The 26,472-nt window shown below is 46.1% G+C and overlaps 1 protein-coding gene across 1 annotated transcript in view; it reads left to right on the top strand.

Annotated features, from left to right (window-relative positions):
• ptbp3 (polypyrimidine tract binding protein 3) overlaps nucleotides 1-26,006 on the top strand; it is a 98,164-nt gene extending 72,158 nt beyond the window's left edge. Inside the window, exons 7-14 of the mRNA XM_038987447.1 lie at nucleotides 4,758-4,932; nucleotides 10,455-10,529; nucleotides 11,931-12,106; nucleotides 13,680-13,713; nucleotides 14,212-14,304; nucleotides 16,705-16,921; nucleotides 18,591-18,668; nucleotides 25,820-26,006. Coding sequence (XP_038843375.1) covers nucleotides 4,758-4,932; nucleotides 10,455-10,529; nucleotides 11,931-12,106; nucleotides 13,680-13,713; nucleotides 14,212-14,304; nucleotides 16,705-16,921; nucleotides 18,591-18,668; nucleotides 25,820-25,952 — 981 coding nt within the window. The 3' untranslated portion in view covers nucleotides 25,953-26,006. The remainder of the gene's footprint in view (nucleotides 1-4,757; nucleotides 4,933-10,454; nucleotides 10,530-11,930; nucleotides 12,107-13,679; nucleotides 13,714-14,211; nucleotides 14,305-16,704; nucleotides 16,922-18,590; nucleotides 18,669-25,819) is intronic.
• Nucleotides 26,007-26,472: the final 466 nt, after the last annotated feature.

Genomic DNA, 26,472 nt, shown 5'->3' with positions numbered 1-26,472 from the left:
ATCTGGTACTTCCTGTATATAGCTCCATATTGATCTGGTACTCCCTGTATATAGCTCCACATTGATCTGGTACTTCCTGTATATAGCTCCATATTGATCTGGTACTCCCTGTATATAGCTCCACATTGATCTGGTACTTCCTGTATATAGCTCCATATTGATCTGGTACTCCCTGTATATAGCTCCACATTGATCTGGTACTGGTACTTCCTGTATATAGCTCCACATTGATCTGGTACTTCCTGTATATAGCTCCATATTGATCTGGTACTCCCTGTATATAGCTCCACATTGATCTGGTACTTCCTGTATATAGCTCCACATTGATCTGGTAGTTCCTGTTTATAGCTCCACATTGATCTGGTACTGGTACTCCCTGTATATAGCTCCACATTGATCTGGTACTGGTACTCCCTGTATATAGCTCCACATTGATCTGGTACTTCCTGTATATAGCTCCATATTGATCTGGTACTCCCTGTATATAGCTCCACATTGATCTGGTACTTCCTGTATATAGCTCCACATTGATCTGGTAGTTCCTGTTTATAGCTCCACATTGATCTGGTACTGGTACTCCCTGTATATAGCTCCACATTGATCTGGTACTGGTACTCCCTGTATATAGCTCCACATTGATCTGGTACTGGTACTTCCTGTATATAGCTCCACATTGATCTGGTACTGATACTTCCTGTATATAGCTCCACATTGATCTGGTACTTCCTGTATATAGCTCCACATTGATCTGGTACTTCCTGTATATAGCTCCATATTGATCTGGTACTGGTACTCCCTGTATATAGCTCCACATTGATCTGGTACTGGTACTTCCTGTATATAGCTCCACATTGATCTGGTACTCCCTGTATATAGCTCCACATTGATCTGGTACTCCCTGTATATAGCTCCACATTGATCTGGTACTCCCTGTATATAGCTCCACATTGATCTGGTACTTCCTGTATATAGCTCCACATTGATCTGGTACTTCCTGTATATAGCTCCACATTGATCTGGTACTTCCTGTATATAGCTCCACATTGATCTGGTACTCCCTGTATATAGCTCCACATTGATCTGGTACTCCCTGTATATAGCTCCACATTGATCTGGTACTCCCTGTATATAGCTCCACATTGATCTGGTACTTCCTGTATATAGCTCCACATTGATCTGGTACTTCCTGTATATAGCTCCACATTGATCTGGTACTTCCTGTATATAGCTCCACATTGATCTGGTACTCCCTGTATATAGCTCCACATTGATCTGGTACTCCCTGTATATAGCTCCACATTGATCTGGTACTGGTACTCCCTGTATATAGCTCCACATTGATCTGGTACTGGTACTTCCTGTATATAGCTCCACATTGATCTGGTACTTCCTGTATATAGCTCCACATTGATCTGGTACTGGTACTTCCTGTATATAGCTCCACATTGATCTGGTACTGGTACTTCCTGTATATAGCTCCACATTGATCTGGTACTTCCTGTATATAGCTCCACATTGATCTGGTACTGGTACTCCCTGTATATAGCTCCACATTGATCTGGTACTGGTACTCCCTGTATATAGCTCCACATTGATCTGGTACTGGTACTTCCTGTATATAGCTCCACATTGATCTGGTACTCCTGTCACTTTGAATCAGTAACCTAACTCTAGCTGTTCTATATTGTCTGAGGGGTACAGTAACTGCTGCTTTACAGAGGAGCTTGTTGTTCTATATTCTCTGAGGGGTACAGTAACTGCTGCTCTACAGAGGAGCTTGTTGTTCTATATTGTCTGAGGGGTACAGTAACTGCTGCTTTACAGAGGAGCTTGTTATTCTATATTGTCTGAGGGGTACAGTAACTGCTGCTCTACAGAGGAGCTTGTTGTTCTATATTCTCTGAGGGGTGCAGTAACTGCTGCTCTACAGAGGAGCTTGTTATTCTATATTCTCTGAGGGGTACAGTAACTGCTGCTCTACAGAGGAGCTTGTTATTCTATATTCTCTGAGGGGTACAGTAACTGCTGCTCTACAGAGGAGCTTGTTGTTCTATATTCTCTGAGGGGTACAGTAACTGCTGCTCTACAGAGGAGCTTGTTATTCTATATTGTCTGAGGGGTACAGTAACTGCTGCTCTACAGAGGAGCTTGTTGATCTATATTCTCTGAGGGGTACAGTAACTGCTGCTCTACAGAGGAGCTTGTTGTTCTATATTAGGGGTACAGTAACTGCTGCTCTACAGAGGAGCTTGTTGTTCTATATTAGGGGTACAGTAACTGCTGCTCTACAGAGGAGCTTGTTGTTCTATATTAGGGGTACAGTAACTGCTGCTCTACAGAGGAGCTTGTTGTTCTATATTGTCTGAGGGGTACAGTAACTGCTGCTCTACAGAGGAGCTTGTTATTCTATATTCTCTGAGGGGTACAGTAACTGCTGCTCTACAGAGGAGCTTGTTATTCTATATTGTCTGAGGGGTACAGTAACTGCTGCTCTACAGAGGAGCTTGTTGTCCTATATTCTCTGAGGGGTACAGTAACTGCTGCTCTACAGAGGAGCTTGTTGATCTATATTCTCTGAGGGGTGCAGTAACTGCTGCTCTACAGAGGAGCTTGTTATTCTATATTGTCTGAGGGGTACAGTAACTGCTGCTCTACAGAGGAGCTTGTTATTCTATATTGTCTGAGGGGTACAGTAACTGCTGCTCTACAGAGGAGCTTGTTATTCTATATTGTCTGAGGGGTACAGTAACTGCTGCTCTACAGAGGAGCTTGTTGTTCTATATTAGGGGTACAGTAACTGCTGCTCTACAGAGGAGCTTGTTGTTCTATATTCTCTGAGGGGTACAGTAACTGCTGCTCTACAGAGGAGCTTGTTATTCTATATTCTCTGAGGGGTACAGGAACTGCTGCTCTACAGAGGAGCTTGTTGTTCTATATTCTCTGAGGGGTACAGTAACTGCTGCTCTACAGAGGAGCTTGTTGTTCTATATTCTCTGAGGGGTACAGTAACTGCTGCTCTACAGAGGAGCTTGTTGTTCTATATTCTCTGAGGGGTACAGTAACTGCTGCTCTACAGAGGAGCTTGTTGTTCTATATTCTCTGAGGGGTACAGTAACTGCTGCTCTACAGAGGAGCTTGTTTATCTATATTCTCTGAGGGGGTACAGTAACTGCTGCTCTACAGAGGAGCTTGTTGATCTATATTCTCTGAGGGGTACAGTAACTGCTGCTCTACAGAGGAGCTCGTTGTTCTATATTCTCTGAGGGGTACAGTAACTGCTGCTCTACAGAGGAGCTCGTTATTCTATATTCTCTGAGGGGTACAGTAACTGCTGCTCTACAGAGGAGCTTGTTATTCTATATTCTCTGAGGGGTACAGTAACTGCTGCTCTACAGAGGAGCTTGTTGTTCTATATTCTCTGAGGGGTACAGTAACTGCTGCTCTACAGAGGAGCTTGTTGATCTATATTCTCTGAGGGGTACAGTAACTGCTGCTCTACAGAGGAGCTCGTTGTTCTATATTCTCTGAGGGGTACAGTAACTGCTGCTCTACAGAGGAGCTCGTTATTCTATATTCTCTGAGGGGTACAGTAACTGCTGCTCTACAGAGGAGCTTGTTATTCTATATTCTCTGAGGGGTACAGTAACTGCTGCTCTACAGAGGAGCTTGTTGTTCTATATTCTCTGAGGGGTACAGTAACTGCTGCTCTACAGAGGAGCTTGTTGTTCTATATTCTCTGAGGGGTACAGTAACTGCTGCTCTACAGAGGAGCTTGTTGTTCTATATTCTCTGAGGGGTACAGTAACTGTAGTGACACATATTCTGTCATTACTGTAGAACACTGTGGTTTTCTGATGATGGGAGTAGTTTTTCCCTCTGCACTAGACTATAATGATGCACTTCATTCTTCACTAGGACCCTGTGTGAAGACAGGTTTATGGTGGTCACTCAGAGAGATACTTAGACATGTTTATGGTGCCCTGAGAGATACTCAAACATGTTTATGGTGCCCTGAGAGATAATCAGACATGTTTATGGTGCCCTGAGAGATACTCAAACATGTTTATGGTGCTCTGAGAGATACTCAAACATGTTTATGGTGCTCACTCAGAGAGATACTCAAACATGTTTATGGTGCTCACTCAGAGAGATACTCAAACATGTTTATGGTGCCCTGAGAGATACTCAAACATGTTTATGGTGCTCTGAGAGATACTCAAACATGTTTATGGTGCCCTGAGAGATACTCAAACATGTTTATGGTGCTCAGAGAGATACTCAAACATGTTTATGGTGGTCACTCAGAGAGATACTCAAACATGTTTATGGTGCCAATTATCCTGAAATGTTCTCTTTTTTTATATATATAATGAATGTCTGTCCAATATATTTGTTGATCTAACACCCTCTCTCTCTCTCTCTCTCTCTCTCTCTCTCTCTCTCTCTCTCTCTCTCTCTCTCTCTTTCTGTCTCTCTCTGTCTCTCTCTCTCTCTCTCCCTCTCTCTTCTCTGTCTCTGTCTCTCTCTCTCTCTCTCTCTCTCTCTCTCTCTCTCTCTCTCTCTCTCTCTCTCTCTCTCTCTGTCTCTGTCTCTGTCTCTGTCTCTGTCTCTGTCTCTCTCTCTGTCTCTCTCTGTCTCTGTCTCTCTCTGTCTCTGTCTCTCTCCCTCTCTCTGTCTCTCTGTCTCTCTCTCTCTCTCTCTCTCTCTCTCTCTCTCTCTCTCTCTCTCTCTCTCTCTCTCTCTCTCTCTCTCTCTAGACTTTGGATGGCCAGAACATCTATAACGCATGCTGCACTCTGCGTGTGGAGTTCTCCAAGCTGACCAGCCTGAATGTGAAGTACAACAACGACAAAAGCCGAGATTTCACCCGCCTGGATCTTCCCTCTGGAGATGGACAACCTACCATGGACCCTGCCTTGACTGCCGCCTTCGGTGAGACCAACAACGCTTATTACTTGGACCAGGAACAGTTAGCATTTCAACACTTAGCATTTCAATATTTAGCATTTCAACACTTAGCATTTCAACACTTAGCATTTCAACATTTAACATTTCACCACTTAGCATTTCACCACTTAGCATTTCAACACTTAGTATTTCAACACTTAGTATTTCAACACTTAGCATTTCAACACTTAGTATTTCAACACTTAGCATTTCAACACTTAGTATTTCAACACTTAGCATTTCAACACTTAGCATTTCAACACTTAGCATTTCAACACTTAGCATTTCAACACTTAGCATTTCAACACTTAGCATTTCAACACTTAGCATTTCAACACTTAGCATTTCAACACTTAGCATTTCAACACTTAGCATTTCAACACTTAGCATTCCATCACAGTTAGCCACAATGCAAAGAGTCCCCTCCACATCCTGTCTGCCCCCGCCACTTCCTGTCATGTTCTCCACATCCTCTCTGTCCCCCCTACTTCATGTCTGCCCCCTCCACTTCCTGTCTGTCCCCTCCACGTCCTGTCTGTTCCCTCCACTTCCTGTCTGTCCCCTACAATAAATTCATAGAAGTAGAAGAAGAAATTGACTACTTTAAAATGGAGAAAGCCCTCAATGGATCTGACCATGCGGTCACAGAAACCAATATGGCAAAAGATGCAACGAAGAGCCCTCTATCAACCTCTATGTTTCTGTCCCCTCCACTTCCTGCCTGTTTCTCACCTCTGGCTCATTCACAACCCACCCAATACGTGGTCATCAACATACAAACCTCTCTAATCTGAACGTTACTTGTGCCACTGTGATGTCAGTGAATGAATGATGGTTTGAAAACACAGGTTGTGTTTTTGTTTTTTTATCAATTTGAGTTGACTAATTTGGATAAGCATGTCCCTTAGGTAATGTAGAGGGGTAAAATGTATCATATATGATATTATATATACCTCACATGGGACCCGTGTTAGCCTATTCAAATGTTAATCTGACTTCATTTAACATTATTGTAAAATCATGTGCAATCAATTATTATGCGTTTAGCTAACTGAGAATGGCCATGGAAAGCGAATATCAAAGAACTTATTATTTAATAACTTTGTAAATGATAACATTACAAATCAAATCAAATCAAATGTTATTTGTCACATACACATGTTTAGCAGCTGTTATTGCGGATGAAGTGAAATGCTTGTGTTTCTAGCTGCAACAGTGCAGTAGTATCTTAACAATTTCACACAATACACACAAACCTAAAGTAAAGGAATGGAATTAAGAAGATATAAATATTAGGACGAGCAATGTCAGAGCGGCATAGACTAAGATACAATAGAATAGAATACAGTATATACATATGAGATGAGTAATACATAGACTAAGATACAGTAGAATAGAATACAGTATATACATATGAGATGAGTAATGTATAGACTAAGATACAGTAGAATAGAATACAGTATATATACATATGAGATGAGTAATGTATAGACTAAGATACAGTAGAATATAATACGGTATATACATATGAGTAATCCAAAATATGTAAACATTATTAAAACCTCTACAGGATCGGCATGAGGTTGTAAGTAACTAGAACATTTCCCAGGACATAGACACATCTGATATTGGCAGAAAGCTTAAATTCTTGTTAATCTAACTGCACTGTCCAATTTACAGTAGCTATTACAGTGAAATAATACCATGCTATTGTTTAAGGAGAGTGCACAGTTATGAACTTGAAAATGTATCAATTAACCAAATAGGCACGGGGTGGCAGTGTAGTCTAGTGGTTAGAGCGTTGGACTAGTCACCGAAAGGTTGCTAGATCAAATCCCCGAGCTGACAAGTTAAAAATCTGTCGTCCTGAACAAAGCAGTTAACCCGCTGTTCCTAGGCCGTCATTATGAATAAGAATTTGTTCTTAACTGACTTGCCTGGTTAAATAAAATAAAGGGCTGTCTTGATACAACATTTTGATCAGAAATGAATCCGTCTAAAACTTTGCACAAACACTGCTGCCATCTAGTGACTAAATTACGCCTAACTTGGAATAGTACATTATGGCCTTTCTCTTGCATTTCAAAGAAGATGGGGGGGAAGAAAACGGTATTATCTTTGACCAGATCGAATGTGTTATATACTCCTACATAGGAGTAGAGGCGCTGTCTCCCCTTCTTCACCACACGGTCTGTGTGGGTTGGACCATTTCAGATGGTCAGTGATGTGTACACCAAGGAACTTGAAGCTTTCCACCTTCTCCACTGCTGTCCCGTCGATGTGGATGTGGATGGGGACCACACTCCGAGGGCCCTCACTTCCTCCCTGTAGGCTGTCTTGTTGTTGTTGGTAATCAAGCCTACTGCTGTTGTGTTGTCTGCAAACTTCATGATTGTCCACACAGTCATGGGTGAACAGGGAGTACAGGAGGGGGCTGAGCACGCACCCTTTTGAGTCCCCCGTGTTCAGGAACAGCGAAGTGGAGGTGTTGTTTCCTACCTTCACCACCTGGAGGCGGCCCGTCAGGAAGTCCAGGACCCAGTTGCACAGGGCGGGGTTCAGACCCAGGACCTGAAGCTTAATGATGAGCTTGGAGGGCACTATGGTGTTGAATACTGAGCTGTAGTCAATGAACAGCATTCTTACATAGGTATTCCTCTTGTCCAGAGGGGATAGGGCAGTGTGCAGTGCGATGGTGATTGCATCGTCTGTGGATCTATTTGGACGGTAAGCAAATTGAAGTGGGTCTAGGGTGACAGGTAAGGTAGAGGTGATATGATCCTTGACTAGTCTCTCAAAGCACTTCATGATGACAGAAGTGAGTGCTACGGGGCGATAGTCATTTAGTTCAGTTTCCTTTGCTTTCTTGGGTACAGGAACAATGGTGGACATATTGAAGCATGTGGGGGTAGCAGACTAGGATAGGGAGAGATTGAATATGTCCGTAAACACCCCAGCCAGCTGGTCTGCGCATGCTCTGAGGACGCGGCTAGGGAGCCTTGCGAGGGTTAACACGCTTAAATGCCTTAGTTACGTCGGCCACGGAGAGGAGAGCCCACAGTCCTTGGTAGCGGGCCTCGTCGGTGGTACTGTGTTATCCTCAAAGCGGGGGAAGAAGGTGTTTAGCTTGTCTGGAAGCAAGACGTCGGTGTCCGCGACGTGGCTGGTTTTCCCTTTGCAGTCCGTGATTGTCTGTAGACTCTGCCTCATACAGTACGTCTCGTGTCTGAGCCGTTGAATTGCGACTCCACTTTGTCTCTATACTGACATTTTGCCTGTTTGATTGCCTTACGGAGGGAATAACTACTCTGTTTGTATTCGGCCAAATCCCCAGTCGCCTTGTCCCTTGTCATGGTTAAATGAAGTGGTTCGTGCTTTCAGTTTTGCACGGATTCTGCCAGCTATCCATGGTTTCTGGTTAGGGTAGGTTTTAATAGTCACAGTGGGAACAACATCTCCTATACACTTCCTGATAAACTCAGTCACCGTATCAGTGTATTCGTCAATGTTATTCTCGGACATATCCCAGTCTGCGTGATCAAAACAAACTTGAAGTGTGGATTCCGATTGGTCAGACCAGCGTTGAATAGACCTTAACACGGGTACTTCCTGTTTGAGTTTCTTCCAAGGGGAAGGGAGGAGCAAAATAGAGTCCTGATCTGATTTGTCGAAGGGAGGGCAGGGGAAAGCCTTGGAGGCATCCAGGAAGTTGGAGTAGCAGTGGTTGAGTGTTTTAGCAGCGCGAGTACTACAGTCAATGTTTTGATAGAACTTCGGTAGGGTTTTCTTCAAGTTTGCTTTGTTAAAATCCCCAGCTACAATAAATGCGGCCTCAGGATATGTGGTTTCCAATTTGCATAAAGTCCAGTGAAGTTCTTTGAGGGCCGTCGTGGTATCAGCTTGAGGGGGAATATACACGGCAGTGACTATAAGCGAAGAGAATTCTCTTGGGAAGTAATACGGTCGGCATTTGATTGTGAGGTATTCTAGGTCGGGTGAACAAAAGGACTTGAGTTCCTGTACGTTATCACAATCACACCATGAGTAGTTCATCATGAAACATACACCCCCGCACTTCTTCTTCCGGAGAGATATTTATTTCTGTCTGCGCGATGAACTGAGAACCAAACTGGCTGTACGGACTCAGCCAGTATATCCCGAGAGAGCCATGTTTCCGTGAAACAGAGTATGTTACAATCCCTGATGTCTCTCTGGAAGGAAATCCTCGCCCTGAGCTCGTCAATTTTATTATCCAGAGACTGAACATTAGCGAGTAATATACTAGGAAGCGGTGGGTGGTGTGCGCGTGCCTCATGAGTCGGACTAGAAGTCCACTCTGAATTTCTGTGCTAATAATGTAACCGTTATTGCCTAGGAGCTAGAAGCACAGCTGCCCTATCTGTCGGCGCCATCTTAGTGATTTTCCCATATCCGTTTCCATACTTGTTTGGTCAGACTACTTGTCACACCCATAAACAGCTCCAGCAGTAGTCAATCTGCTTGTGCTGAAAAACCTTGTTAGTGCATAACGTCAAATTAACTTTTGAATTTTCGGTCTTTTTCGGTTTCAGACAAAAGCTAATATTTCATTTAAAACCAAATTTTTTTGGTGAATAGGCTTTGGTTAAAACTAAATAGCAAATAGAGCACAGGTTGAACCCTTATCACACCTAGCTCTCTGCTGTCACGAAACTGGTCGGTTCTGTAGTGTTACAAGAGAAGAGACTGTCTGTGTCCCAAATTGCACCTTATGCCCAATATAGTGCACTATTTAGGGAATAGGGTCTCATTTGGGAGGCATAAAACTCTCCTGTCTGAGAGGAAGGAATGCTTGTAGGGATTGAGCTTGCGAACATTCTTCTTTAATGAACTGTAAAACCTTCCAACATTTCATTTCCTGTATCGGCAGCCCGAACAACAAAACAACCCCCACAATGAGGAAATTGAAAAGCGGTGTCCCCTTTTGGGATTGCTTTGTGAGCAACGTGTATCATATGGAATAGCCTACTGTTTGTAGGGGCCTTGAATTTGAAAATTGGACAAGGGTCCAATTCACACACTTATCAAGACAACATCCCCGGTTATCCCGTACTGCCTCTGATCTAGCGGACTCACTAAACACACATGCGTCATTTGTAAATTATGTCTTAAGTGTTGGAGTGTGCCCCTGGCTATCTGTAAATTGGTGCCATCTGGTTTGCTTAATATAAGGAATTTGAAATGATTTATACTTCGACTTTTACTTTTGATACTTAAGTATATTTAAAACCCAATACTTTTAGACTTTTACTCAAGTCGTATTTTACTGGGTGACTTTCACTGTTGCTTGAGTTATTTTCTATTAATTAAGGTATCATTACTTTTACTCAAGTAAGACAATTGGATACTTTTCCCACCAATGCTGGTTTGTCTGGCCTTTGGGATCTTGGGAAAATTAAGCACTTTGTAACAACTGCTGATGTAAAAAGGGCTTTATATTTTATACATTTGATTTATTGTGTTTCCAGGTGCTCCAGGTATTATCTCTTCGCCTTACGCTGGGGCAGCAGGTTTTGGCCCCGCTATCGGGTTCCCCCAAGCAGGTAGGTACCACCCCACTATCAACCCCCATCCTGCCCCATACCCCCTATATAGGTAGGTACCACCCCACTATCACCCTCCTCCAGCCCCATACCCTCTATATAGGTAGGTATCACCCTCCTCCAGCCCCATACCCCCTATATAGGTAGGTACCACCCTCCTCCTGCCCCATACCCCCTATATAGGTAGGTACCACCCTCCTCCTGCACCATACCCCCTATATAGGTAGGTACCACCCTCCTCCTGCACCATACCCCCTATATAGGTAGGTACCACCCTCCTCCAGCCCCATACCCCCTATATAGGTAGGTACCACCCTCCTCCTGCCCCACACCCCCTATATAGGTAGGTACCACCCTCCTACTGCCCCACACCCCCTATATAGGTAGGTACCACCCTCCTCCTGCCCCACACCCCCTATATAGGTAGGTACCACCCTCCTACTGCCCCATACCCCCTATATAGGTAGGTACCACCCTCCTCCTGCCCCACACCCCCTATATAGGTAGGTACCACCCTCCTACTGCACCATACCCCCTATATAGGTAGGTACCACCCTCCTCCAGCCCCATACCCCCTATATAGGCAGGTACCACCCTCCTCCAGCCCCATACCCCCTATATAGGCAGGTACCACCCTCCTCCTGCCCCATACCCCCTATATAGGTAGGTACCACCCTCCTCCAGCCCCATACCCCCTATATAGGCAGGTACCACCCTCCTCCTGCCCCATACCCCCTATATAGGTAGGTACCACCCTCTTCCTGCCCCATACCCCCTATATAGGTAGGTACCACCCTCCTCCTGCCCCATACCCCCTATATAGGTAGGTACCACCCCACTATCACCCCCATCCTGCCCCACACCCCTTATACAGACAGGTACTATCATAGAAAATACAATCACTAGGACGTTGTCAGTCCCTCAGACCACGGCAGCCCCATTGACTTGACTGGAGAATCATGTTCTAGTGTTTCTATTTTTATGAGTACATAATCTCAACCATCATCATCATCATCATCATCATCATCCCACTCTCCGACTGTGTCCCAAATGCACTATATAGGGAAAAGGGTGCCATTTGGAACACAAATGGCCCTCCCTCCTCCCCTCTCCTCCCTGCTCCTACTGACCCTGCCCTCTCCTCCCCTCTCCTCCTTATCCCTACTGACTCTGGGCCCTCCCTCCTCCCCTCTCCTACTGACCCTCCCCTCTCCTCCCCTCTCCCCCTACTGACCCTGGGCCCTCTCTCCTCCCTCCTCCTACTGACCCTGGGCCCTCCCTCCTCCCCTCTCCTCCTCTCTCTCCTCCCTACTCCAACTGACCCTGAGCCCTCCCCCCTCCCCTCTCCTCCTCTCTCTCGTCCCTACTCCTACTGACCCTGGGCCCTCCTCCCTCCTCTAGTAGGCCCGCCCTTTGACCTGCTATCGTGCGTGCCCCCAGGTCTGTCCATGCACACGATGACCGGCGCTCTGGGACCCCTCGCCATGCCAGGCTCAATCTCGGGACGGATGACCCTACACGGCATGGCCCCCATCGCTGTTCACGCCGTTCTCCTTGTCTCCAACCTCAACCCTGATGTGAGTGACCCTCCCCTCCCCCGGCCCACCTGTAACCCCCTCAACTCCTCTTTATTGTTTGTGCTCTTGCCAACGCCATTGCTCAATGTCAAGTTAAACATTTGGCATTACAATGAATGTTGACCTAATAGCACAAACAGATCTGGAACCAGGCTACCCTTGCAAAACTCTCAGAACATGCCACACACCAACCCGCCCAAAACAGACATAAAATACCACACTTTCCAGATAACTAAATGTTACTAACTTGGTGAGAAGGGACACTTTACAGATAACTAAATGTTACTGACTTGGTGAGAAGGGACACTTTACAGATAACTAAATGTTACTGACTTGGTGAGAAGGGACACTTTCCAGATAACTAAATGTTACTGACTTGGTGAGAAGGGACACTTTACAGATAACTAAATGTTACTGACTTGGTGAGACGGGACACTTTCCAGATAACTAAATGTTACTGACTTGGTGAGAAGGGACACTTTACAGATAACTAAATGTTACTGACTTGGTGAGAAGGGACACTTTACAGATAGCTAAATGTTACTGACTTGGTGAGAAGGGACACTTTACAGATAACTAAATGTTACTGACTTGGTGAGAAGGGACACTTTACAGATAACTAAATGTTACTGACTTGGTGAGAAGGGACACTTTACAGATAACTAAATGTTACTGACTTGGTGAGAAGGGACACTTTCCAGATAACTAAATGTTACTGACTTGGTGAGAAGGGACACTTTCCAGATAACTAAATGTTACTGACTTGGTGAGAAGGGACACTTTCCAGATAACTAAATGTTACTGACTTGGTGAGAAGGGATATGACGTATGAACAGATAGGAGCTGATGTTAGAATCTAATGGTGCTTAGGGATACTTCTTGGTCAATATCATGTTGTCTTCTCTGCTGGGCTGCAATCATTCAAGAGTTTCATGTTAGTAGCTGCTCTCTCTATCTGTGTCAGCAGCAGTTGATGTCACGAGACACGACCTGGGCTTGTGTCCCAAATCCCACCCTATTACCTATGTAGTGCACTACTTTTCACCAGGGCCCACTACATAGGTAGTAGGGTGGGATTTGGGACTGGGTAGTGGTGAATAGCTGGGTCTTATCTGATTCTCCAGCTAGATAAGCAGCATTAGGGCTGGGCTGCTGGCTGGCTGGGCCGTTGCTGGCTGGCTGGGCCGCTTCTGACTGGCTGGGCCGCTGCTGGCTGGCTGGGCCGCTTCTGACTGGCTGGGCCGCTGCTGGCTGGCTGGGCCGCTTCTGACTGGCTGGGCCGCTGCTGGCTGGCTGGGCCGCTTCTGACTGGCTGGGCCGCTGCTGGCTGGCTGGGCCGCTGCTGGCTGGCTGGCTAGGCCGCTGCTTGCTGGCTGGCTGGGCCGCTGCTGGCTGGCTGGCTGGGCCGCTGCTGGCTGGCTGGCTGGGCCGCGGCTGGCTGGCTGTGTGTGATGATGATGATGCAAGGGAAAGGGAAGGTACATGCTTGGTTGGTTTCTGTATCACCACACCAGCGCACCAGTATTACCTTCACTTGACCAGTTGACTGACTTCCTGTTTCTTCTCCCTGCAGAGCATATCACCACATGGACTGTTCATCCTATTTGGTAAGGCCATTTAGTAATGGGTTTGGTTGTCATTCACTGCATAGCTCTGTGTGTGTGGCTACCATGGTTACTGTGCCTTTTATGCTAACTGTGATTGGCTGATAAGTATACTTCTTGTCCTGTCTGTTTAGATACTGACATCTGCTTGTCATCCCACACCCCTCTATCCTTCGATCTCCCCGTAACTCTCAGCATTATACAATGAAGGGAAATAATCTTGCTTTTGGCAATGTAAACATGTTTCCCATGCCAATAAAGCCCCTTTTGAATTTAATTTAAATAATGTATGTACTTCACACTCTTCTGTCCCTCACTCTCTCTCTTTCTATGCCTTCCCTCTATCTCTTCTCTTTCTCTCTTCCCTCCCCACTCTCTCGTTCTATCTCTTCCCTCCCACTCTCTCGTTCTATCTCTTCCCTCCCACTCTCTCGTTCTATCCCTTCCCTCCCACTCTCTCGTTCGATCCCTTCCCTCTATCTCGTCTCTCTTTCTCTCTAGGGGTGTATGGTGATGTGCATCGGGTCAAAATTCTGTTCAACAAGAAAGAGAATGCCTTAATCCAGATGGCCGACGCTACTCAGGCACAGCTTGGTGAGAGAACAGATCCTACTGTTTAAATACTGAGAGAACAGATCCTACTGTTTAAATACTGAGAGAACAGATCCTACTGTTTAAATACTGAGAGAACAGATCCTACTGTTTAAATACTGAGAGAACAGATCCTACTGTTTAAATACTGAGAGAACAGATCCTACTGTTTTAATACTGAGAGAACAGATCCTACTGTTTAAATAATGAGAGAACAGATCCTACTGTTTAAATACTGAGAGAACAGATCCTACTGTTTAAATACTGAGAGAACAGATCCTACTGTTTAAATACTGAGAGAACAGATCCTACTGTTTTAATACTGAGAGAACAGATCCTACTGTTTAAATACTTTTGGGATTTTGGGGGGATTTGTCTCATTTGATTTACACAACATACCTACCACTTTGAAGATGCAAAATAGTTTTTATTGTGAAACAAGAAATAAGACAACAAAAAAACAGCATAACTATTCACCCCCCAAAAGTCAATACTTTGTAGAGCTGCCTTTTGCAGTAATTACAGCTGCAAGTCTCTTGGGGTATGTCTCTATAAGCTTGGCACATCTAGCCACTGGGATTTTTGCCCATTCTTCAAGGCAAAACTGCACCAGCTCCTTCAAGTTGGATGGGTTCCGCTGGTGTACAGACATCTTTAAGTCATACCACAGATTCTCAATTGGATTGAGGTCTGGGCTTTGACTAGCCCATTCCAAGATATTTAAATGTTTCCCCTTAAACCACTTGAGTGTTGCTTTAGCAGTATGCTTAGGGTCATTGTCCTGCTGGAATGTGAACCTCCGTCCCAGTCTCAAATCTCTGGAAAACTGAAACAGGTTTCCCTCAAGAATTTCCCTGCATTTAGCACCGTCCATCATTCCTCCAATTCTGAACAGTTTCCCAGTCCCTGCTGATGAAAAGCATCCCCACAGAATGATGCTGCCACCACCATGCTTCACTGTGGGGATGGTATTCTAGGGGTGATGAGAGGTGTTGGGTTTGCGCCAGACATAGCATTTTCCTTGATGGACAAAAAGCGAAATTTTAGTCTCACCTGACCAGAGTACCTTCTTCCATATTTTTGGGGAGTCTCCCACATGCCTTTTGGCGAACAACAAATGTGTTTGCTTATTTTTTTCTTCAACCAATGGCTTTTGTCTGGCCACTCTTCCGTGAAGCCCAGCTCTGTGGAGTGTACGGCTTAAAGTGGTCCTATGGACAGATACTCCAATCTCCGCTGTGGAGCTTTGCAGCTCCTTCAGGGTAATCTTTGGTCTCTTTTTTGCCTCTCTGATTAATGCCCTCCTTGCCTGGTCCGTGAGTTTTTGTGGGCGGCCCTCTCTCGGCAGGTTTGTTGTGGTGCCATATTCTTTCCATTTTTTAATAATGGATTTAATGGTGCTCCATGGGATGATCAAAGTTTCTGATATTTTTTTATAACCCAACCCTGATCTGTACTTCTCCACAACTTTGTCCCTGACCTGTTTGGAGAGCTCCTTGGTCTTCATGGTGCCGCTTGCTTGGTGGTGCCCCTTGTTTAGTGGTGTTGCAGACTCTGGGGCCTTTCAGAACAGGTGTATATATACTGAGATCATGTGACAGATCATGGAGACACTTAGATTGCACACAGGTGGACTTTATTTAACTAATTATGTGACTTCTGAAGGTAACTGGTTGCAACAGATCTTATTTAGGGGCGTCATAGCAAAGGGGGTGAATACATATTCACACATCACTTTTCTTCTTTTTTTTAGAGAATTTTTTGAAACAAGTCATTTTTTTCATTTCACTTCACCAATTTGGACTATTTTGTGTATGTCATTACATGAAATCCAAATAAAAATCTATTTAAATTACAGGTTGTAATGCAACAAAATAGTTGATTTAATGGTCTTATGTACTACAGTTGATTTAATTATATAATGTACTACAGTTGATTTAATTATATAATGTTTTACAGTTGATTTAATGGTCTTATGTACTACAGTTGATTTAATTATATTATGTACTACAGTTGATTTAATTATATAATGTACTACAGTTGATTTAATTATATAATGTTTTACAGTTGATTTAATGGTCTTATGTACTACAGTTGATTTAATTATATAATGTTTTACAGTTGATTTAATTATATTATGTTTTACAGTTGATTTAATGATCTTATGTACTACAGTTGATTTAATTATATAATGTTTTACAGTTGATTTAATGATCTTATGTACTACAGTTGATTTAATTATATAATGTACTACACTGGCTTTTATGTAGGCCTCCTGTTAATGTCAGATGTCCTTGAGTGCCCTAAAAGGTGTCAGCCAAATAAAAAATATTACTATTTTATTATAATTATTTATGTCCATCAGTCTGTACCATGTCTGACTCTTCTCCTCTCCTCCCCCAGCGATGTCCCACCTGAACGGCCAGCGGCTGCACGGTAAGGTGATCAGAGTGACCATCTCTAAGCACCAGACGGTCCAGCTGCCCAGGGAGGGACAGGAAGACCAGGGCCTCACTAAAGACTTCAGCGGCTCCCCGCTACACCGCTTCAAGAAGCCTGGATCCAAGAACTTTCAGAACATCTTCCCTCCCTCTGCCACCCTCCATCTATCCAACATCCCGTGAGATTCACTATACCTCCCTCCTCCCCCTCTCCAACTATACCTCCCTCCTCCCCCTCTCCAACTATACCTCCCCCTCTCCAACTATACCTCCCCCTCTCCAACTATACCTCTCTCCTCCCCCTCTCCAACTATACCTTCCTCCTCCCCCTCTCCAACTATACCTCTCTCCTCCCCCTCTCCAACTATACCTCCCTCCTCCCCCTCGCCAACTATACCTCCCCCTCTCCAACTATACCTCCCTCCTTCCTCCTCTCCCTCTCCAACTATACCTCCCTCCTCCCCCTCTCCAACTATACCTCCCTCCTCCCCCTCTCCAACTATACCTCCCTCCTTCCTCCTCTCCCTCTCCAACTATACCTCTCTCCTCCCCCTCTCCAACTATACCTCCCTCCTCCCCCTCCAACTATACCTCTCTCCTCCCTCTCTCCAACTATACCTCCCCCTCTCCAAATATACAGAGGCTTTATTCCTGCAGTATACTGTAGAGGCTGTATTCCTGCAGTATACTGTAGAGGCTGTATTCCTGCAGTATACTGTAGAGGCTGTACTCCTGCAGTATACTGTAGAGACTGTACTCCTGCAGTATACTATAGAGGCTGTACTCCTGCAGTATACTATAGAGGCTGTACTCCTGCAGTATACTATAGAGGCTGTACTCCTGCAGTATACTGTATAGGCTGTACTCCTGCAGTATACTGTAGAGGCTGTACTCCTGCAGTATACTGTAGAGACTGTACTCCTGCAGTATACTGTAGAGGCTGTACTCCTGCAGTATACTGTATAGGCTGTATTCCTGCAGTATACTGTATAGGCTGTACTCCTGCAGTATACTGTAGAGACTGTACTCCTGCAGTATACTATAGAGGCTGTACTCCTGCAGTATACTGTAGAGGCTGTACTCCTGCAGTATACTGTATAGGCTGTACTCCTGCAGTATACTGTAGAGACTGTACTCCTGCAGTATACTGTAGAGGCTGTACTCCTGCAGTATACTGTAGAGGCTGTACTCCTGCAGTATACTGTATAGGCTGTATTCCTGCAGTATACTGTAGAGGCTGTACTCCTGCAGTATACTGTATAGGCTGTATTCCTGCAGTATACTGTAGAGGCTGTATTCCTGCAGTATACTGTAGAGGCTGTACTCCTGCAGTATACTGTAGAGGCTGTACTCCTGCAGTATACTGTATAGGCTGTACTCCTGCAGTATACTGTAGAGGCTGTATTCCTGCAGTATACTGTATAGGCTGTACTCCTGCAGTATACTGTAGAGACTGTATTCCTGCAGTATACTGTATAGGCTGTACTCCTGCAGTATACTGTAGAGGCTGTACTCCTGCAGTATACTGTAGAGGCTGTACTCCTGCAGTATACTGTAGAGGCTAGGCTGTACTCCTTCAGTATACTGTAGAGACTGTATTCCTGCAGTATACTGTAGAGGCTGTACTCCTGCAGTATACTGTAGAGGCTAGGCTGTACTCCTTCAGTATACTGTAGAGGCTGTATTCCTGCAGTATACTGTAGAGGCTGCAGTATACTCAATATGGCAGCTATATGTCTACAGTATGCTACTACCACAAGAGGTATCACCAGTTGAAGGAATAGTTAAGGGTAAAAGAGCTCACGTCTAACACTGTTCCTTTGTTTCATCCTCCTCTCCCACCGACAGTCCATCTATAACAGATGACATCCTGAAGGAGCTGTTTGCCGGGACTGGATACACAGTCAAGGCCTTCAAGTTCTTCCAGTACGTTCTCTTTCTGACACTTTACTTCCTCAATACTTCAGCATCACACAAAGGACAAACTGCACTTGACTTTTGAAGACAATTTCTCTGATGTTCACAGAGATCACGTTTGTAGTTTTTTAATTTCACTTTTATTTAACGAGGCAGGTCAGTTGAGAACAAATTCTTATTTACAATGCCGGCCTACACCGGCCAAACCCGGACGACGCTGGGCCAATTGTGTGCCACCCTATGGGGACTCCCGATCACGGCTGGTTGTGATACAGCTTGGAATCGAACCAGGGTCTGTAGTGACACCTCTAGCACTTAAAGGCAGTGCCTTAGACCGCTGCGTCCCTCGGGAGCCATCCAAACACTGTACTTGTGCACGTGACAACAGAAACTTGAGTGTCGGCTCAAACGCAAAATGACCTTTGAACCCCCTAGAGTTGATGTCCGCGCTCCCGCGGAAATCTAAGTAGCATAATAAAATCCCCATAAAAATATGCTAGTTAAAGCTAGAGATATCTTTTTTTTGGTGTGCATTGGATGAATCTCAATCCACCGCATCTGCCGATGTTGCACTTCCGCATCTGCCGATGTTGCACTTCCGCATCTGCCGATGTTGCACTCTGCCGATGTTGCACTCTGCCGATGTTGCACTCTGCCGATGTTGCACTTCCGCATCTGCCGATGTTGCATCTGCCGATGTTGCACTTCCGCATCTGCCGATGTTGCACTCCCGCATCTGCCGATGTTGCACTCCCGCATCTGCCTATGTTGCACTCCCGCATCTGCCGATGTTGCACTCCCGCATCTGCCGATGTTGCACTCCCGCATCTGCCTATGTTGCACTCCCGCATCTGCCGATGTTGCACTCCCGCATCTGCCTATGTTGCACTCCCGCATCTGCCGATGTTGCACTCCCGCATCTGCCTATGTTGCACTCCCGCATCTGCCGATGTTGCACTCCCGCATCTGCCTATGTTGCACTCCCGCATCTGCCGATGTTGCACTCCCGCATCTGCCGATGAAGGCGACGAGAGTTGGAGCTGTGTTTGAGCTTCACACTAATATGTCCCCTATGTGGAAAGGTGAGACTCTCAGGAACATGTAAGTCTGTTGTTTTGCTCTAGGACGCCCACAGGCCTCGTCTGAAGGTCCCGTGGTACCAGTTGAAAAAAACTAATGGAATTATTTAAAAAAATATATATATACTTCAAGGGGTCTTAAAAAGTCAAATAGTTAAATTATCCTTGCTATGACCTTCTTAAAACAATTCCATATAGATTCGTAGAACCCCCTCCTCCATCGGCTTACACAGGGCTTACACAGGGCTTAGACAGGGCTTACACAGGGCTTACACAGTACTTAGACAGGGCTTACACAGGGCTTAGACAGTACTTAGACAGGGCTTACACAGGGCTTACACAGTACTTAGACAGGGCTTACACAGGGCTTAGACAGGGCTTAGACAGGGCTTACACAGGGCTTAGACAGGGCTTACACAGGGCTTACACAGTACTTAGACAGGGCTTACACAGGGCTTACACAGTACTTAGACAGGGCTTAGACAGGGCTTACACAGGGCTTACACAGTACTTAGACAGGGCTTACACAGGGCTTACACAGTACTTAGACAGGGCTTACACAGGGCTTAGACAGTACTTACACAGGGCTTAGACAGGGCTTACACAGGGCTTACACAGTACTTAGACAGGGCTTACACAGGGCTTAGACAGTACTTACACAGGGCTTAGACAGTACTTACACAGGGCTTAGACAGTACTTACACAGGGCTTAGACAGGGCTTACACAGGGCTTACACAGTACTTAGACAGGGCTTACACAGGGCTTAGACAGTACTTACACAGGGCTTAGACAGGGCTTACACAGGGCTTAGACAGTACTTACACAGGGCTTAGACAGGGCTTACACAGTACTTAGACAGGGCTTACACAGGGCTTAGACAGTACTTACACAGGGCTTAGACAGTACTTACACAGGGCTTAGACAGTACTTACACAGGGCTTAGACAGGGCTTACACAGGGCTTACACAGTACTTAGACAGGGCTTACACAGGGCTTAGACAGTACTTACACAGGGCTTAGACAGGGATCGAACCCGGGTCTGTAGTGATGCCTCTAGCACTGTGATGCAGTACTTTAGACCTCTGGAGGCCCCCGCAAATTGATTTTAACAAACAATTGGTCCCCCCCAAAAAAATTCAGCCCTCCGTTGAATTTCAAAATCCCGATGTGGCCCTCAAGCCAAAAAGTTTGCCCGCCTCTGGCTTAGACTGTTTAGTGACAAATACATGTAAAACATGTTTCCTGGTCTTTCTTCTATCTCTCAGATATAGGACAGACACTTCAGAACAAACTTCCTTTACATTTTTTGGGGGGGAAACTATCTGTTGTTCCATGTAGTGAATCTGTTATTCAGTGCATTTATATGGGCTAATAGCAGTAAGGCCAAATACAATTTTTCCTAAAATATATACACTACCGTCCAAAAGTTTGGGGTCACTTAGAAATGTCCTTGTTTTTGGAAGAACAAAAACAGGGAAGATCAGATAAAGGATTGTTTGTCTAGAAATCAATTAGGCAGAGACAACTAAAGGTGTTAACCCTACACATCTATCTAGACAACTAAAGGTGTTAACCCTACACATCTATCTAGACAACTAAAGGTGTTAACCCTACACATCTATCTAGAAAACTAAAGGTGTTAACCCTACACATCTATCTAGACAACTAAAGGTGTTAACCCTACACATCTATCTAGACAACTAAAGGTGTTAACCCTACACATCTATCTAGACAACTAAAGGTGTTAACCCTACACATCTATCTAGACAACTAAAGGTGTTAACCCTACACATCTATCTAGACAACTAAAGGTGTTAACCCTACACATCTATCTAGACAACTAAAGGTGTTAACCCTACACATCTATCTAGACAACTAAAGGTGTTAACCCTACACATCTATCTAGACAACTAAAGGTGTTAACCCTACACATCTATCTAGACAACTAAAGGTGTTAACCCTACACATCTATCTGGACAACTAAAGGTGTTAACCCTCCACATCTATCTAGACAACTAAAGGTGTTAACCCTCCACATCTATCTGGACAACTAAAGGTGTTAACCCTACACATCTATCTGGACAACTAAAGGTGTTAACCCTACACATCTATCTAGACAACTAAAGGTGTTAACCCTACACATCTATCTAGACAACTAAAGGTGTTAACCCTACACATCTATCTAGACAACTAAAGGTGTTAACCCTACACATCTATCTAGACAACTAAAGGTGTTAACCCTACACATCTATCTAGACAACTAAAGGTGTTAACCCTACACATCTATCTAGACAACTAAAGGTGTTAACCCTACACATCTATCTAGACAACTAAAGGTGTTAACCCTACACATCTATCTAGACAACTAAAGGTGTTAACCCTACACATCTATCTAGACAACTAAAGGTGTTAACCCTACACATCTATCTAGACAACTAAAGGTGTTAACCCTACACATCTATCTAGACAACTAAAGGTGTTAACCCTACACATCTATCTAGACAACTAAAGGTGTTAACCCTACACATCTATCTAGACAACTAAAGGTGTTAACCCTACACATCTATCTAGACAACTAAAGGTGTTAACCCTACACATCTATCTAGACAACTAAAGGTGTTAACCCTACACATCTATCTAGACAACTAAAGGTGTTAACCCTACACATCTATCTAGACAACTAAAGGTGTTAACCCTACACATCTATCTAGACAACTAAAGGTGTTAACCCTCCACATCTATCTGTAATTGCAAACAAAGGTTTCTGTACCAAATATTAAGTTCTGCTTTTCTGATGTATCAAATACTTATGTCATGCAATAAAATGCAAATTAATTACTTAAAAATCATACAATGTGATTTTCTGGATTTTTGTTTTAGATTCCGTCTCTCACAGTTGAAGTGTACCTATGATAAAAATTACAGACCTCTACATGCTTTGTAAGTAGGAAAACCTGCGAAATCGGCAGTGTATCAAATACTTGTTCTCCCCACTGTATATATATACAGTTGAAGTCGGAAGTTTACATACATCTTAGCCAAAATACATTTAAACTCCGTTTTTGAAGTGCACCAGTCCCTCCTGCAGCAAAGCACCCCCACAACATGATGCTGCCACCCCCCACAACATGATGCTGCCACCCCCCACAACATGATGCTGCCCCCCCACAACATGATGCTGCCACCCCCCCCACAACATGATGCTGCCCCCCCCACAACATGATGCTGCCACCCCCCACAACATGATGCTGCCACCCCCCACAACATGATGCTGCCCCCCCACAACATGATGCTGCCCCCCCCCCACAACATGATGCTGCCACCCCCCCACAACATGATGCTGCCACCCCCCCACAACATGATGCTGCCCCCCCCACAACATGATGCTGCCACCCCCCACAACATGGTGCTGCCCCCCCCCACAACATGATGCTGCCCCCCCCCCCCACAACATGATGCTGCCCCCCCACAACATGATGCTGCCCCCCCACAACATGATGCTGCCACCCCCCCAACATGATGCTGCCCCCCCACAACATGATGCTGCCACCCCCCACAACATGATGCTGCCCCCCCCAACATGATGCTGCCCCCCCACAACATGATGCTGCCCCCCCCCCCACAACATGATGCTGCCCCCCCCCACAACATGATGCTGCCCCCCCCCCACAACATGATGCTGCCCCCCCCCAACAATGATGCTGCCCCCCCCACAACATGATGCTGCCCCCCCACAACATGATGCTGCCCCCCCCACAACATGATGCTGCCACCCCCCAACAACATGATGCTGCCCCCCCCACAACATGATGCTGCCCCCCCCACAACATGATGCTGCCCCCCCCCCACAACATGATGCTGCCCCCCCACAACATGATGCTGCCACCCCCCAACAACATGATGCTGCCCCCCCCCCCCCCCACAACATGATGCTGCCCCCCCACAACATGATGCTGCCCCCCCACAACATGATGCTGCCACCCCCCACAACATGATGCTGCCCCCCCCACAACATGATGCTGCCACCCCCACAACATGATGCTGCCACCCCCGTGCTTCACAGTTGGGATGGTGTTCTTCAGCCAAACAGTTCTCTGGCCAAACAGTTCTATTTTTGTTTCATCAGACCAGAGGACATTTCTCCAAAAAGTACGATCTTTGTCCCCCTGTGCAGTTGCAAACCGTAGTCTGGCTTTTTTATGGCGGTTTTGGAGCAGTGGCTACTTCTTTGCTGAGCGGCCTTTCAGGTTATGTCGATATAGGACTCTCTGGTGACTCTCTGGTGGCTCTCTGGTGGCTCTCTGGTGACTCTCTGGTGACTCTGGTGACTCTGGTGGCTCTCTGGTGACTCTCTGGTGACTCTGGTGGCTCTCTGGTGACTCTCTGGTGGCTCTCTGGTGACTCTCTGGTGACTCTCTGGTGACTCTCTGGTGGCTCTCTGGTGGCTCTCTGGTGGCTCTCTGGTGACTCTCTGGTGGCTCTCTGGTGACTCTCTGGTGACTCTGGTGACTCTCTGGTGGCTCTGGTGACTCTCTGGTGACTCTCTGGTGGCTCTGGTGACTATGGTGACTCTGGTGACTCTGGTGGCTCTCTGGTGACTCTCTGGTGACTATGGTGACTCTGGTGACTCTATGGTGACTCTGGTGACTCTCTGGTGACTCTCTGGTGGCTCTCTGGTGGCTCTCTGGTGGCTCTGGTGACTCTCTGGTGGCTCTGGTGACTCTCTGGTGGCTCTCTGGTGGCTCTGGTGACTCTCTGGTGGCTCTCTGGTGGCTCTGGTGACTCTCTGGTGGCTCTCTGGTGACTCTCTGGTAGCTCTCTGGTGACTCTCTGGTAGCTCTCTGGTGACTCTCTGGTAGCTCTCTGGTGACTCTCTGGTGACTCTCTGGTGACTCTCTGGTGGCTCTCTGGTGGCTCTCTGGTGGCTCTCTGGTGGCTCTCTGGTGGCTCTCTGGTGACTCTCTAGTGACTCTCTGGTGACTCTCTGGTGACTCTCTGGTAACTCTCTGGTGACTCTCTGGTGGCTCTCTGGTGGCTCTCTGGTGACTCTCTGGTGGCTCTCTGGTGACTCTCTAGTGACTCTCTGGTGACTCTCTGGTAGCTCTCTGGTGACTCTCTGGTGGCTCTCTGGTGGCTCTCTGGTGACTCTCTGGTGACTCTCTGGTGACTCTCTGGTGACTCTCTGGTGGCTCTCTGGTGACTCTCTGGTGACTCTGGTGGCTCTGGTGGCTCTCTGGTGGCTCTCTGGTGACTCTCTGGTGGCTCTCTGGTGACTCTCTGGTAGCTCTCTGGTGACTCTCTGGTAGCTCTCTGGTGACTCTCTGGTAGCTCTCTGGTGACTCTCTGGTAGCTCTCTGGTGACTCTCTGGTGACTCTCTGGTGGCTCTCTGGTGGCTCTCTGGTGGCTCTCTGGTGACTCTCTGGTGACTCTCTGGTGACTCTCTGGTAACTCTCTGGTGACTCTCTGGTGACTCTCTGGTGGCTCTGGTGGCTCTCTGGTGACTCTGGTGACTCTCTGGTGACTCTCTGGTGGCTCTGGTGGCTCTCTGGTGACTCTGGTGACTCTGGTGACTCTCTGGTGACTCTCTGGTGGCTCTGGTGGCTCTCTGGGGACTCTCTGGTGACTCTCTGGTGGCTCTGGTGACTCTCTGGTGGCTCTGGTGACTCTCTGGTGGCTCTCTGGTGACTCTGGTGACTCTGGTGACTCTGGTGACTCTCTGGTGGCCTCAGTGTAGTACCGTTATAAGCCACTAGATGGGAATTGCTCCACTTAGAGAAATATATATATTTTTTTTAATTTAACCTTTATTTAATTATCAGTTCAGTAGGTTTGGGCCACACCCAGATTTGTCAGAGTAAAACATGTGTAATTCAGAGCCGAGGGAACATTCAGAATAGTGATCTCATACATACTCATGATCTTGAATGAATATCCCTTTGCGGATCAATTAAGTGTTATTGATTACTGTCTGTGTGTCCGTCTCAGGAAGGACCGTAAGATGGCTCTGATCCAGTTGGGTTCAGTGGAGGAGGCTATCCACCTATCTTATCCTGTCTCTCTGTCTGTGTGTCCGTCTCAGGAAGGACCGTAAGATGGCTCTGATCCAGTTGGGTTCAGTGGAGGAAGCTATCCAGGCCCTGATCGACCTCCACAACCACGACCTGGGAGAGAACCATCACCTCCGCGTGTCCTTCTCCAAGAGCACCATCTGACCCGCCTCACCCAGCGACCCCACCCCACCCCCAGGGCCTCGCTCCTGGACTGGGCTAACCCCATGCCCCCCCCCCCCCCCCCCCCCCCCCCCCCCAGCCCCTGTTGGGAGTGAAGGACAGAAACACCCACTTTTACTTAAAACAAACAACAGACAATGAACTAGTTTAGATGATATTGTTGTGTAATAGACTACTGTAACGCAAGGCCTTCAGACAGAGACTGATATAGAGACAGAGCTGAAGTAGGCTGGAAGGAGCACTGGTTGATTGATTCAGGGCAGAGAGTACAACGGTGATGTGGGCTGACATGGTGCATCCTTTATCTGGCATTAGAGGACCCTAACCCAGGGAGAGACTAGACCCTAACCCAGGGAGAGACTAGACCCTAACCCAGGGAGAGACCCTAACCCAGGGAGAGACCCCAACCCAGAGAGAGACTAGACCCTAACCCAGGGAGAGACTAGACCCCAACCCAGAGAGAGACTAGACCCCAACCCAGAGAGAGACTAGACCCTAACCC

This window comes from Salvelinus namaycush, unplaced genomic scaffold (genome assembly GCF_016432855.1).
Source record: "Salvelinus namaycush isolate Seneca unplaced genomic scaffold, SaNama_1.0 Scaffold73, whole genome shotgun sequence".
Classification (NCBI taxonomy): Eukaryota; Metazoa; Chordata; class Actinopteri; order Salmoniformes; family Salmonidae; genus Salvelinus; species Salvelinus namaycush.
This window is presented reverse-complemented; position numbering and strand designations above follow the sequence as displayed.